The 15,793-nt window shown below is 33.2% G+C and overlaps 1 protein-coding gene across 1 annotated transcript; it reads left to right on the top strand.

Moving 5' to 3' along the window:
• Positions 1–300: 300 nt before the first annotated feature.
• Positions 301–4,679, top strand: LOC143052275 (uncharacterized). Its single transcript, XM_076225282.1, has 5 exons — positions 301–420; positions 1,279–1,682; positions 2,266–2,895; positions 3,498–3,719; positions 4,392–4,679. Exons 2-5 carry the CDS (start codon positions 1,280–1,282, stop codon positions 4,478–4,480), a joined length of 1,344 nt encoding a protein of 447 aa, XP_076081397.1. The 5' UTR covers positions 301–420; position 1,279; the 3' UTR covers positions 4,481–4,679.
• Positions 4,680–15,793: the final 11,114 nt, after the last annotated feature.

A 15,793-nucleotide genomic window follows, 5' to 3' on the forward strand; every position in this document is an offset into this window, starting at 1 on the left:
TTTTAATCTTTCGATGTATGTAGTTTACACGTACTACATTACTTGCACAGGCATTTCTAGTGGTAAACATGAGATAACATATCTTTGTCAGGGTTAGAAGTACACATATTCTAAATAACATCGGTTTATAAAATAGGTATACCCCGGGTATATGAATAATTGCTATTTTTAACTCCATTCATAACATTAAGTCCGACCGATTTAGGTAACTTAAATATGTATATATATAAAAAAAAAAACTACAGTCATGACCCGGATCAACACTATTATCTAAATTTATAAATATTTTTCTATTCCATTATTAAAAATGAAACTTGAACCACATGACTTGTTTTATTTACGTTTATGACGATCGGTCATAAGACCAGGTTATTTATAATAATGCAGTTACCTGATTGAATCATTAGTTTTGAAGAACAGGTAAGCATACTTACATTAATTTATTTCCATAGGACATAATGCTATACCAAAACAACGTTGTTTTTTTTTAAATAAAAATAAATTCGTTCTTAAAACATTTGTTTTCATTAATACATTGCCGAGGTCAGTCTTTAGAATAAGCAATACACTTTGATATTGTTAAAAGCATTATTGTACAGAAAGTGTACTTATAAAACATGTACGAATTTTCAAAATTCAAAGTAATTTTCAATATATGATTATATAAAGCAGGTGTGCTATGTCTGCTTGACAATGAATTATTTTCCATAGAGATAATGCCTTAAAGGTTAGCAACAATATGTCACCGTATAATTATTAAGATTTTCTTACCGTGTCAGGTCAAAATTGATGATGCTCCGCTTGATTAGTACCTATTTCCGGTGTACTGATGATACACGGTGATTAACAATGAGCAAAACCAATACCGCATAAAAGCATCACCATGACAATGTAAATAATTCACCCGACAAAACTAACGACATTATTTATGCACAAAACAATAAACACAACTAATATGTCAAACAGCAACAACGGCCAACCACTGCATCACAGGTTCCTGACTTGGGATATTCAGCTTGTGCATAAAACCACACTGCATTGAACTGATAAAGTAATAAGAACGTTGGTATATCATAATTGGAATCAGCGATCTCAGGACAAACTTCGTAAAATAGCAGTAATTGCTACGCTGAAGTTGACGAACGTCAAAAGACTGTTATTAATATCGGGCTAACTTATGAAAGCAATTTGGTAAAATAAAATTTAAGAATTGAATTGTACATTTATTATTGGCAAGTTGTACGAAAATGAAAAACACATTTTTTGAAAATGTTTTAGAATGTCTAAGGAAACTGAAGTCCAAAGACAACAGGCACCACCAACTGCTGCCACCGCACCACAAAACGCAGCTGCAGGATGTGGCAACCAGATGTTTTACCAGTATACAGCACCTACTGTGGTCCTACAGAGACAACCTTTAGCAACGAAAACGGTTATTGAGGCCTACATATTGTCGATACCTCTCGGCTTTCTTGGAGCTCATCATTTTTATCTCCGAAGACCTGGATTTGGAGTATTATATTTTTTCACATTCGGATTGCTAGGAGCTGGTGTCCTTTTCGATTGGTTTCGAATGCCATGGTTGGTTAAGAATGCTAACAAAAGAGCTAAAGATCCTGAAATCGAATTTAAAAAGAGACTGGATGATGCCTATGGTCTTTGGTTTCCATTCGGATTGCTAGGTAAATTTTTACATATTATTTTATATTTTTACTTTACTCACTTCCGCAATCAATTTTAATTATCTTCTTTTCTTAACAAAACAGATTTTTGACTCGAAACGTTTATTTTGACATTTAAGAATAGATAAATTTTGTATCCGTCATCATAGTAAATGATGATCAAGAAACCATCATAATGTCAGTGTATAAAAAATACCATATTATCCGTTTTATGGTCATAATTGTATATTAACTGTTTATAAAACTTGGCAAAACTTTTAGGAATTTTTTGTACTCAATGGTCTTCAACTTCGTACTTTATTTTGTCTTTTTACTTTTTTTTTTATTCGAGCGTCAATGACGAGTCTTTTGTAGACGAAACGCGCGTCTGGAGTAAATACTAAATTTCAATCCTGGTATCTATGAAGAGTTTATTTAAAACATATCTAAACCGTTTACATGCTTGACTATGTATAGTCATAGCTATGCGCAAAGTGTTTGCTAAAAGATTGTAAGAAAGCTACAATCAATGCTTCGCGACTTAAACGTTCGAAAGTGGTTTTTTTTTATCATGACTAAACTGCTCGAATGTTATTTTTTACAGGATTCCACCATTTCTACCTGCGTAATTATGGTCTAGGATTTGCCTACCTTTTTACATTTGGACTGTTTGGCATAGGTTGGCTGCTTGACATATGTTTTATGCCCTATCACGTGAGAAAAGCTAACCAAGAACTGAAAATTCCTGACGAAAAATCTGCATGTGCTGCGGAAGTACTTGCTTTGTCACCATTCGGAATCCTAGGATTTCACCACTTCTACTTAAACCGTCCGTTGTATGGTGCGTCTTACTTCTTTACATTCGGATTATTGGGTGTTGGTTATATTGTTGATTGGTTCCGAACACCTAATTTAGTGAAAAGACATAACGAAGAAAAATTTAGTGGTAGAGATCCGAATTTGAAGTATAGCGATGACGCCTATGTTTTATGGTTTCCTTTTGGAATTCTCGGATTTCATCATTTCTATTTACAAAGACCACTTTGGGGGTTCTTGTACTTTTTTACTTTCGGTCTCTTTGGAATTGGTTGGTTAATTGATGGATTCCGCATATGTTGCATGGTTAAACAACATAATGAAAACTTGAAAGAGAGACAACGACTTCCGGTGTACCAAGGAGTTTATGGTCTCCCTCCACCAAATAGCATATATACATATGGATCCAGTGGAAATGGTATGTCTAAATTATTATTCATCAATAATTTTAAAAGATGTAAGAAGATGTGGTATGAGTGCCAATGAGACAACTCCCCATCTCAGTCTTAATTTACACTTTGTAAAAGTAAACCATTTTAGGTCAAATGTTGTTTTGCTAGTTGTCTTTTAGATATGAAAGCCTGATCTAATGGTTAGATGCTTTTATTTTTTCGCGACGTCTTGGATATTCAAAAACAACGTATGAAAAAATACGCAGTTTGTATTGAATGACTTTTGGGATTTTCAACTGTATTGTATTAATTATGTTTTAAAATTACTTATCTTCTTGATTTCAAAAAAAAAAACAAAACTGAAGTTACTAGTATAACAAATTGGAATTTATGGCGTGTGAAGCTTTCGTTGAATTTGCCTTGCTTGATGTCTAAATAAACTGTAAAATGCGGTCTTTCGAAAAACGTTAATTAAAGAATCGAAATAAACCATTAATCTTTAAGCATGTTCAATCTGCACGCCAAATCATACATGTCGGGCCTTTTTTTATGACAGCTAACATATACACAATACACACATTTGTATAACAATTCTTAACAAACGCTTATAGTTTCTCTCTTCAAATAGGAGCTCAACCTAACCTACCTAACGGTCCTCCACCATATTCTACCACCAACCAGAACGGATATCCGGGGTATGTGTTTCAACCTGGACAACAGGGTAACAGACCGTATCCACAGCAACAATATGGGATCATGACATATCCATACCAGCAAGGACCAATGCCATATCAACAACCACCGGGAGTTATGCCTCATCAGCAACATAGCAGTGGATTTAACAATCCAGGTAAATTTACGTCTAGAAAGTGTTTAAAGAAACTTATCATAGATAGTCCATGATTAAAATAATGTACGCCAGACGCGCATTTCGTCTACAGTGACGCTAGTGAAATTGTTAAAAGCCAACAAAACACTAAAGATAATTAAAAAAATTTAATGATAATGAACTAAACAATAAATACATATTTCGGATAGCAAATATGCTACAGCATCAAAATAACTAAAACTTGAACCTTAAACGACTCTTATTACTGCTGTTGTGTTGCTGTTACCACCACAATTCCAACTACTTATTCTTAACTCGACATCCCAATTCGAACTTTAGAATTTTTTTTTTATCTGAACCTGCTTCATTACATAAATCAGTTCATAAATATTGTTAATGTGCAAAGGTTAAGCCTGGTTCCCGCTGATTGATCTTCGTTAAATTTGACTGCTGTTGATTTTATATAAGTCTCCAAAGTTTTATATTTGTGACTGTTTAGTCATATTGTGTTAAACCCCCTTCCCCCAAAAGAAAAAAAAAAAACCCCGAAAGATTGTATTTACTAATTACGGTACACAGAATGGTTGGAATACTCTTACTGTTAACGTACCTCATGATTGTTATTTCATTTAAGGTGCTTTTATGCTTATAAAACATTCTACGAAAGTATATGTAGTTTCTTTTCAATTTTAGGTTACGAGGCCACGACTGTAACAGAGAGTCCACCACCATATCAGGCTGATGAAGCCGGGGAACTTCAAACCAAATCAGAACCTTCCTAAATTATACTGATACCATTCGTAGCTAGATTGAAACATTATACTGATACATTGTTTGTCTATAAAACGAGTCCAGTACCTATGTAGACCGTTTGTTATTTGTATATCTGAGTACATAGTGTAGATGATATAAATGTTGTAGTATAGCATTGATAATTTATTATTATAAAATGTTATTAAATAACAAGCTAGACTTGAAAAACTGTTTTGGTTTCTATTTAAAAGAAAAGCATCTCTTTATTGTAATTGAAAACTATACCTATAATGGAGGATGGAATCCACACGAATTTATGAAAACAATAAGTTAAGAATAAAAATCTATATTAAATATTGAAAATAGTAAATTCTAAAACCGCGTATTAAATGTTTCCTGTTTTTCGCATAAAATTATGTGAAATAGTCCTTTCCAGTTTTCGTTTTCCCGAATATTTGTATATATCGCTAAAATAGAAAGAACAGTGGAAATTAAAAAAAATGCAAGCAGCGTTACATATTTGATTTTCGTTCATTTTTTTTTTACATAAATAAGGCCGTTAGTTTTTTCGTTTGAATTGTTTTACATTGTCTTATCGGGGCCTTTTATAAATGACTATGCGGTATGGGCTTTGCTCATTGTTGAAGGCCGTACGGTGACCTACTTTGATCACATAGCTCATTGTGTAAATACACATCTTGGCTTTAGATATTTTGATTTTGAGCGTTCCTGACGAAACTAAATCTAGAAATGTTATTAAGATTCAACCATTTTTGAAAGTGTTATTGTATCTTTTAGCATTTTTGTCTGTTTGTTCCAGAGGATATTATCAGCTCACTAGTCAGTTCTTTGGCACTGAACACTCACATTATTTCTTAAATTACCCGTTCACAAATAAAAATAAAGCAGAGGCAAAGATAAGCTAACGGGATTTGGCTATTAATATTTGGTCCCTTTTGACAATACAGCCACCCACATTAGTCATACATTCTTAGCATGCGTTTTATTTTGGATAAAAGCGCTTTTGATGACGCTTAATCCAGAACGCATTTCGGATGTAGCAAATTTAAAGAGTTTTGTTGAATGATTTGTTTGATGCTAAGGATAATTTATCCAACAGAAATGAAAAGCACTTTAATATTATAAAGAAAATCTTTGATCATGCAAGACAAAAAGGTTATAGCATTGAACGAATGAGATGATATTGGGTTTTTTTTAATATAAACTGCAATCATTATTATCAGCTGCAAGTCATAAAAGGAGCTTTTCTGTAAGTGAGACCAGCGACTATATATATATATACAGAATGCTGTTATAACTCTTCGAACAGCCGGTAATTTTTTTATATATCTAAAAGAAAACCTTATCGCTCAATCAAATTATTTTTTAAAATTATATTGTATATTTATACGTTGAACATGTTATTTTCAACAACAAAATAGAACAGTGGCGAGGGCGCACTCTTTTAAACTAGTCTTCTCCGTTGTATGATTTCTTGCTCGAAACATAAGTTATTCTTTGATTTTACAAGTTGACCCAAATAATACAAGATACGTTTGTTCAAACGTTATAATATCGATGATGAGTCCGTGTCAAATTTATAAAGGCCAACTTAAACCATTGAAATTAGATTTGTCTAAGAGTGGAGCTATGTTATACAGACACTGAAATGATTGATAAGTATAAACATGATAAAAAATATGCGCTGTCAAGCCTGTTTATCCCAATGAATATTTGAACTTCTGTCTCCCAACATGTTTGGTTCTGACTCTTTTGGTAATTTTTAGTCAAATAGCTTCTTATGAATACATTTTTTATGCATCCTTAACTTTCAAGTTTTGAATTTGACTGTTTCTGATGCAGGTAAACAAAGAATGAAGACCCTATTTGGAAAAAGCTTTTTTGCTTTCCTGGGATCCTTGGGGTAAGACATAAGATCACGATGTACATAAAGTCACAACAACCGTTTCCATATCTTAAGGTTGTTTTTTTAGCTTCTAAATCTTAATATATTGCCTTCACCTTAATAAATAGTATCATTATTAAGAAAAGAACAGCAGTCGCAACAAAGTTACGGAATGTTATTTGACTACGTGATAAATTGCATTCCGTTAAATCAGTTGTGACCACCTGAGATCTTCTTTGGATTTTAGTGGGGTTCATGTTGCTTAGTCTTAATTTTTTTAAGCATCATTTTGTAGACAGTTGTTTTCGTTTTCGGTCGTTTTTCGTTTATTGTCTTGATTTTATCGGTCTCTCTTCCACTTACCAATTTTTCATCACCTTGATATCTGACGCTTTGTTGCAAGTTTAAAGTCACAAGAAACCTCAAATTAAAAAAAAATAATGCATATGTTTAAAAAAAATATCTAAATGAAAGGGCTATTCTGTTTAATGGTTTCAGTTGGCTTCCCGAAGGCTGCGATTTGGACTTAAAACTACTGGTGTTTGGAAAAGAAACTCTTTCCTATGATCAAAATGTGCAAATAGTTAAACAAGTATTTAATTTTATCAAGAGATCAAAACGAATCCTCGTAGTATAGTATCAACATATGTAAAACGCACATCATCATCATAAAAGATATATATTTTTCATCATCCTAATCTCTGTCGTTCTTTCTCCATTCCCTCTACTTTTTTCAGTACAGTTAAGTACTATTTATGTTGTTTATATTATATGATGCATGCTCACGTTTAATTTGAATTGTTATATATATTGTATTGTGGAGAAGACTTTATAAGTATGTTTTACTTGTTTCTGATCCTTTTTTGCTTTGAGCAAATAAAATATATGTTTAAACTAAAACTACAAAAATCATTAAACAAATTTTCGATTCCTAATTTTCGACATTTAAGACTTTGGCTATTCTTTTGTCCTTTTTGGATAATAAGCTTTACAATGATTTTGAATTTGAAGTTTAAGTTTGAATTTTCAAATAGTTGAAATGACCTCGTGCAACACTGTAGAGATATGTTTTGTCGAAATACGCATCCTGGTGCCAAAGAATTGGTACCGTTAATGTTATTCTACAAAACTCTGTCTTGCCTCCCGTTTTTTATCAAGTTTTTACAAAAACATATTTTCGCCAACTCAAGTTGTTAACTCGTAATTGTTTTTTCTAAGAAATAAATATAAACAAATCAACATTGAAGTTTTATTGTAATAGTTTCAGTCTTTAGTTTTCTATGTTGTGTTTTGTATACTGTTGTTTGTCTTTTAAACCTTTTTCGTTTTTTTTTGTCAGTTTGTTTTAACTTTGAAAGTTCCTTTTGTATCTTTTTCATTTAGTTTTTACATAAACATATTTTCGCCAGCTTCAGTTGGTTAAGTGTTTTTAAAGGAATAATTATAAAAAAACCTAGCAAAACCGCCATTAATTTTTTTATTGTAATAATTTAATAAAAGAGATGCCAGGGGTATGGAAAAATGGTCACCCCTGGACGTCCCTTCTCGAATGGGATGTCCTTTTGAATACACGTGATGTTTGAATACGCAGCAATGTGCTGACAAAATGGGGAAGTCAAACCCGATGCCTCTTGTAGCATGATTTAAACACACTCTCTGCAACTGCAAGACTTTTTACATAACTATTTGAATAGGTCCGTACGAAATTGGCCTATCAAAAGGAAATATCACTGTTCCTTTCCGACGTATCATTGTTTTTAAATGACAGTCTTAAAAATTCTCTACCTTTATCTTGAAGTCCTACCTTATAGAACCAATCTATTGTATTTTATCATAAGAAGTCTTTTTGCTAGCTAAATATGCATGCAGTTATTGCCACTGGAAGCTAAGCAAGAAACAATCAATCCTGATCGCCTTACCACCTGTATTTACATGATAGTTATTGAAAAACTGGTCATTATCGTGATATATGGACTGCCCAAAAGGACAGTGGTGTTGACTAAGACAGCGATAATGACCAGTTTTTCAATAACTATCATGTTTATTTCATTGAGGAACCCTGTTTTTAAAAATTGTCATAAATTCAAGTTGTTCAAAGCAAAAAACTATAGTTATTGTACGATTTCTATAGGGAAGAGTGAAGACCAGTCATAGCGATAACTATAAATCACTGCCATTCATTTAAGTGCAACTTTTCGGTACATGAAAACAAAATAAAGTTTTCTATGATTTCATAGTTAACGAAACACATGGTAAACAACTCAACAACTTGAATTTAAAATTGAAAACATGCAAAATGTTTTATTAAAGGGACATCTCTCTAAACAGAGAAACCACGCCCCACCGTTCATTAACATGTAAAAGTCTGTTAACGACCAGTTTTCTTCTTTTAAAGACCGATAGAAATTATTACTGAGAAATAAAGGATGTCATGTGGCCCCTTGTTATCCAATAAGAGAAGCTCATTCTTAACCGATATGAAATAATAATTGTTAATGTGTTTAGGTCCTAAATATACATGTGAAACTTTCCAATGAAAGTTAAGCAAACAACCAATCTATTTATTCATCTTATCCGATGATTTCGCTTAACACAACCATTACTGCAACAAAGGGTTACGTGTTTAATGCTTGCCACGTGGGAATGCATATATTTTTCATCCAATTTTCCTGCTATCTCTGTTCCCCTCGATATCACATTTTTCTCTTGTCCGTATAAGAGGGACGAAAGGTGACCAGAGGGACATTCAAATTCATGTCGAAAAAAAAAACAGACAATGCCATGGCTAAACCCAACAAACAGAAAATAGTTCACAAAATACAACATAGAAAACTAAAGACTGAACATGAACCACACCAAAACTTGGGGTTGATCTTAGGTGCTCCGGAAGGGTAAGCAGATCCTGCTTCACTAGTGCACGAGTAGTGCACGTGGCACCCGTCATAAATTTTGGGCATTTACTGGGCTGCAAACATCTTTTCGTCAATATCATCATTACTTTGAGATGAGTTGGACTATGGAACAAAGTTCATTGACAAAGAAAATGTTTGGCGAAGGGTGGGCGAAGGATCTTTTTCAATTTGGATAGATTGTCGGTTTTCTCTACTTATTATTGTCATTCAATCAATCTAATTAAAAACCGATCTCTCATCGCTCCTGTTTCTGATATGTCGCCTCCCACGCGACATATCAGAAAACGGGAGCGATGATAGATCCGTTTTTAATTAGATTGTCATTCAATGACCATTGTTACCAACATTTGCTTTTCGAGTAAAGCTGTAGAAAGACACTGGCTTTCAACCGTAAGAATAATATCTACACACAAATTAAAGGATAAAAATCAGTAGTTGAATCTGATCTGAGTTATTGCCATTCATTCAAGATTTCAGCCATCATAACTTTTGTGATATTTGCACTATAAAATGCAGAGAGAAAATGCAAATGGCAGATGTAATCAGCAAGACAAGATCTGCAAATAAGTCAGTATTAACAAAATTGTTAGAGTGAGGGACCCATATTCGCCGAATAATTTGTTCATTTCCACTTACATCCAACCTACATTCGAAAATTTGGAACTTTTTATGAAGGTTTCAGAAATTTAACTATATGAAAAAAATGTTTGATAAAGGAATTATCTTCAAAACATTGGTTAATTGTTCCAAAAACGAACGCAAACACAAGAGGAAATCAAGTTGTTCGTGTACCATTGGGGGACACATTTTCGCCGCAATGTATGATATGACCAACCTCATTGCCCTGCTATATTATAAAAACGAATGTTTGCACGTTTTTCAATTTTAAGTGTACTAATAAAGGAGGAAATGAGTAGGGATTGGTGGGGTTGAGGTGGGGAGGAAATGTGGAGCGCAAACAAACATGTTAAGCCCTGTCATGAGTGCCCAAAACCAGTGGTTGTCGATGATTGCAATCTGTCATATTTTTTTTTCAAAGTTGTATTTTAAATCAGGCAGAACGTCTTAATTTTTTGATCATTTAAAATTTTATAGCTAGCATTCGTTATGGTTTTTTGCTCGTTGGTGAATGTCATACTTGCAATTGTTCACATCTTGTTCCATTCTAGTCAGTTTTTATCAGTCATGTATGATTAGCAAGTCTGGGTCGTTTTTTTCATCCAGTCGAAATGTATTGGAGACAGTGTATATATTAAGGAAGAAATTAGAGGCACCAGTAGTTAGCTTATATCTAATTGAAATAAACCAGTCAAACGTTTATTGTCGTTATAAATGGCGCTTTACCTCAAGCACCTTCTGATTGTTAGTTAGCATATTATGTTGAGAATCATAAATTTAAGGGCATTTAATATCTTAAATAAAACTATTCTAATTAGATATATTTTCATCTGATATTGGACGGAAGATGTAGCCCTTTTATGTAATATAAGTTACGATTATTTGAAAACTATTATTAAACAGCCAAAATGGATGCACAAAAGTAAAAATAGGAGTCACAAATTCGATTGAAATACAATTATCTGCCCAATTTTATTGATTATGTAACGTTTGTTTCAAATAATCAAAAATCACAAGCACCGTATCAGGACCCATCAGCACAATGACAGGACCCACCAGCACAGAATCAGGACATGTCTTAACTGAGAAAATGCACAATTTTTTTCACAGGTTTTTCACAAAATAATTTGTCTTGTGGATTTGGGCATAGAAAGCGGACTCCAAAAGCATATTTGTTTTTATTTTTTCAGTTCTAGATTTTCTAAAAATGAGCACTTTTGTGTTACGCTTACTGAAACAGTTTAGAGAGTCACATTTTACATTGGTTGCCTATGAACCCATAAGAAACTAAATTAAAATTTCTCAACTGTTTCCTTCCATTTTTATGCGAGAAAACGTCAAAAATCATCATTTTCGTCTTTGTTTACATATTTTCAATGCTCACCAGCACAGAACGTTCTCTCTCAGGATAAACTTGCCCACCATGACTAGGTCGTTGCCAAGGGTATTACCAGCCAATTAGCCAGCAGTTGATATGCAATATCATTGATATTTTAATTTATGTAAATTATCGCTTATGAATAAAGGCAACAGTAGTATACCGCTGCATGTTCAAAACTCATCAATCCATGGACAAAAACAAAATCGGGGTAACAAACTAAAACCGAGGGAAACGCATTAAATATAAGAGAACAACGACACAACACTAAAATGTAACACACACAGAAACGGACCAAGCATCAGACAAAATCCCACGAGAATAACAAATATAACATCAAAACCAAATACATGAATTTGGGATAGATAAGTACCGTGACACGTTCTATCGCAATGTGAATTTACACTCAAAAATAAGAGAAAACAAACGACGCAACATTAAAATGTAACACACACAGAAACGAGCAATAATATAACAATGGCCATATTCCTGACTTGGTACAGGACATTTTTAAAGAAAAAAATGGTGGGTTGAACCTGGTTTTGTGGCATGCCAAACCTCGCACTTTAATGGCAATGTTAAATATAACATTGAAATGACAACATAATATTACAGGACTACAATACAAATAAATAGGAGAACGTATTAGACAAAGAAACACATGATTAATAGATAACAAAAAGCATCAGGTTTAAAATTCAATACGCCAAAAAACGAGCCTCGTCCACACAAGACTCACCAGTGACCCCAGATATAAAAGATCGAAAGTAAAAAAAGGGTTACAAAGTTGTACAGCAGTGAAGATCAAAAGTTGAAAAAGGTTGTGTCAAATATGGCTATGTTTTTATGCTTGGGATAAGAGCATCCTTATTATTTAGAACAATTCATGCTATTGCAAACAGTAAATTTTATCAAATGATTATAAAAGATATACATAATGAAACTGAAGTATCAACTAATTACAGAAAACAAAACCCGAATACATAATGCAAAGACCAACACAGAATAGACACACCCGACTCAGTCCATGCCTCAACGCAATAAATCATAAAAATGACGTCACATACGATGGCGAAAAGGCACAAAAATTACGTCACATTTGAGTTTATGAAATTTCTGAAACAGCACAAAAATGACGTCACATATGAAAAACTATATCTCAAAAGTAAGATAGAATTAGGATTGATTTAAGATTATAATAGAACTAAATACTGATATTACATTTAAACACAATGCATATTGCAATACTTATTAATAGCAATTACCTATAATATATATATGTCCAGTTTGTTATGAATCCAACTTCAAACGTAAATTATCGTACAGATTACGTTGAAAAAAATTAAATCTAATAAATGAAGGCGGTGATTAATTTTTCTTTCCATAACACATAAATATAATAGAAAAGACGACAACACATTTGACAAAATCCGATGAGAATTACAAATATAGCATTAAACATTTAAACTAAATACATAAATTTAGGATAGACAAGTACCGTAACACGTCTTATAGTAATGCGAATTCACACTCAGCAAAACAGTCACAATCGGGAATAAGTCACGTTTGGTAATTAAAAGATTAGACGACATAATGACAAAACACAATCTACCATGTGGTAATAATGTCCTTAGCTAGTTTGGTCAAAAATAAATAAAAAAATGTGAATCGTTCGGAACACTACAGTTTTTATTCAAATAGATATAGATTTGATTAGGCCTTCCAGCTGTTTTGACTCGAGTGTAACTGATGAGTCTTATGTGACGGAACGCGCTTCTTGCTTTATAAGCCTTGCATCCAAGTGTTTACAAGAATGCAGTTGAATCGTGATTCATATTTTTAAGGTAGCCATTTGAAGCGCTATTTTTTTTTATTCATGTTAACGAATGCAAAAAAAAAGGAGAACATTAATTAAAAGGCAGTAAATACCATTTGCAAGCGAATAAACTATGTGAATTATTTGTATAAAAATTTCCTATTGCGGCTAAAATATTTAAATCTAAGACATGTTTTTCACCGTTTCATTATTAATCTTCGATGAGTGTCCTAATGAACTTTAATCATAGGTAGTTGTAAATGAAGATTTTTTGATTATCGCTTTTAAATCTTATTTTTATAGAGCCGTGGTGTAGTGGTTAGTGATCGGACTACTAATACAAAGGTTCCCGACTCGATCCCCGCTCAGGGACTGAATTTTCGGCTCTCTCTTGGCATCAATTGCGAGTATGGTGTCGAGGAAACGATGATAGTCCGTCGGAAGGGGACGATAAATGTCTGACCCGTGTTAAGAGAGAGCCATATCTCTTGCACGTTAAAGACACCCTTGTAGAATTCGATAAAGAGTAGACTAATGCCGCTACAAGGCAGCACTCGAACCCGCAAAGTGGAAAGGGATTAATATAAGTTGCAAAACTTGTTTCCCAATCCACTATAAATAAATATGTTTATACTAAATCCTATTTTGGTTCATCGGGTTCTAAGTCATAATCATTTCATTTTCAGTATATAGAACCTTAACCGGGTTAATGATTTCGGGATACAATACATAAACGCAACACATCCTTTATAAAATATAATTGTCTCAAGTATCTTAGTAGAAATATTTTGTGGTGTATAACAATGAAAAACATTATACTGAAGGTAAACTGATCACTTATACACATGCTACAGGTGTATAAAGATAAAACTGAGATGATTTTCAACAATTATCAATGGTTGTTGAATTTGAAAAATTATACCAACGTCTGGTTATTCGTGCATGTCAACATTTAAATGTTTTCTTTTGTGTATTTAAAATAATGAATGCATGAAATACTTTCTCACTGAAGGTAAAAAAGCTTGCTTCCCAGTAATAATACTCAGACTTTAATATAAGTGTGGCAATAGCCAGTATTTCAAGACAAAATCAAAGTGTGCTGACTTACAGTGACAGTTAATTTAAAGTTAATTGCAGAAATAAAGATTGGGATAAATACACTGAAATATTGAAGAAGAAGGAAGGTAATTATAATGTATATATTTACGGATTTCATTTTAATACTTGAATTGTGTAGATGTGTATAGGAACACTGGGTAACTCGTCAATACCATTCTGTTATTGCATCTTCCTCTCGCAACTTTGATGAAATGTTGTTATGCGAAACTTTTATGTATAGAATGTGCTTCAAATAGGGGTTACAATTCATAAACGCAATAAATAGTTTATTAAATGAAGTTGCCTCAAGTATCTTAGTGTAAATATTTTGCGATGTACAACAACAAAAGCTTTAAGCAATTGCAATAAAGGTAAACTGATCACTCTTCTGGTATGTAGAACAAACTGATATATTTCTAAACAATAATCAATGGTTGCTGAAATGAGAAACACATATACTAACGTCAGGTTATTCGTGCATGTCACAGTTAAACATTCATATGTTTTTCTTTTGTGTATTAATGAATGTCTGAAATACCTTTTTCACTCAAGGTCAAGGTATTATTGAACACATATTTCATTTTAAACACTTGAATTGTGCAGATGTGTAGGTGAACTATTGCATCTTCTCTCGCAACTTTGCTGAAACATTTTTATGTGAAACTTTAGTTTAATTAGTGTGCTTCAAATAACAATAGCAAATGTACGGTTTTATACTCGGTTTTATTCGATAACATGAACAGAAGGAACTTGAATAACTTTTCACATCTAATGTGGCGAGTTACTAATTGGCTTTGGGTAACCCACCACTTTATTTCAAATTGTTCCATTTGCCTTTTCATCTCACTGACAGTTATTTTTGTAAAGCATGTAGAAATAAAATAAAATAAACATCACAAGTCCACTGTTCAATAAAGTCAAGTGTAGAATATTTAAGTGTTTATTTTTGCTCAATATGTCATTGAAATTTGTATTTTGACTCTATCTAATGCTTGATTTCTAATAGTATCAATCATAGAGCATCACTTACTTGCTGCCCTTTAAAGATTAGTTTAAACATATTTATTCATAGTGGATTGGGAAACAAATTATTGAAACTTATATTAATCCCTTTCTACTTTGCGGGTGCGAGTGCTGTCTTGTAGCGGCATTAGCCTGCTCTTTTTCGAAATCTACAAGGGTATCTCTTACGTGCAGGAGGAACGGCTCTGTCTTAACACGGGTCAGCCTTTTATCGTCCCCTTCCGACAGACTATCATCGTTTCCTCGAGACCATACTCGCAAATGATGTCAATGGAGAGCCGAAAATTCAGTCCCTGAAATTTTCTCCCCGGAGCGGGGATCGAACCAGGAACCTTTGTGTTAGTAGTCCGATGCACTTACCACTACACCACGGCTCTCACAAAAAGCTGTTTACTCACGCTAGAGTATATACACTAAAAAATTACGGGGAGATAGATAAACCTTTAATAAAGATTATCATAAGCGGTAAAACCCGTGTATCATCAACATTCACACAACACATTACTGTTACATTTTCACCCCTTTCTGCGTTGTATTTACGCCTCTTTGTCCTCATTTTCCGACAATATTTTCTGGGATGTGTATGGTGCT

This window comes from Mytilus galloprovincialis, chromosome 11 (genome assembly GCF_965363235.1).
Source record: "Mytilus galloprovincialis chromosome 11, xbMytGall1.hap1.1, whole genome shotgun sequence".
In the NCBI taxonomy this organism is placed as follows: Eukaryota; Metazoa; Mollusca; class Bivalvia; order Mytilida; family Mytilidae; genus Mytilus; species Mytilus galloprovincialis.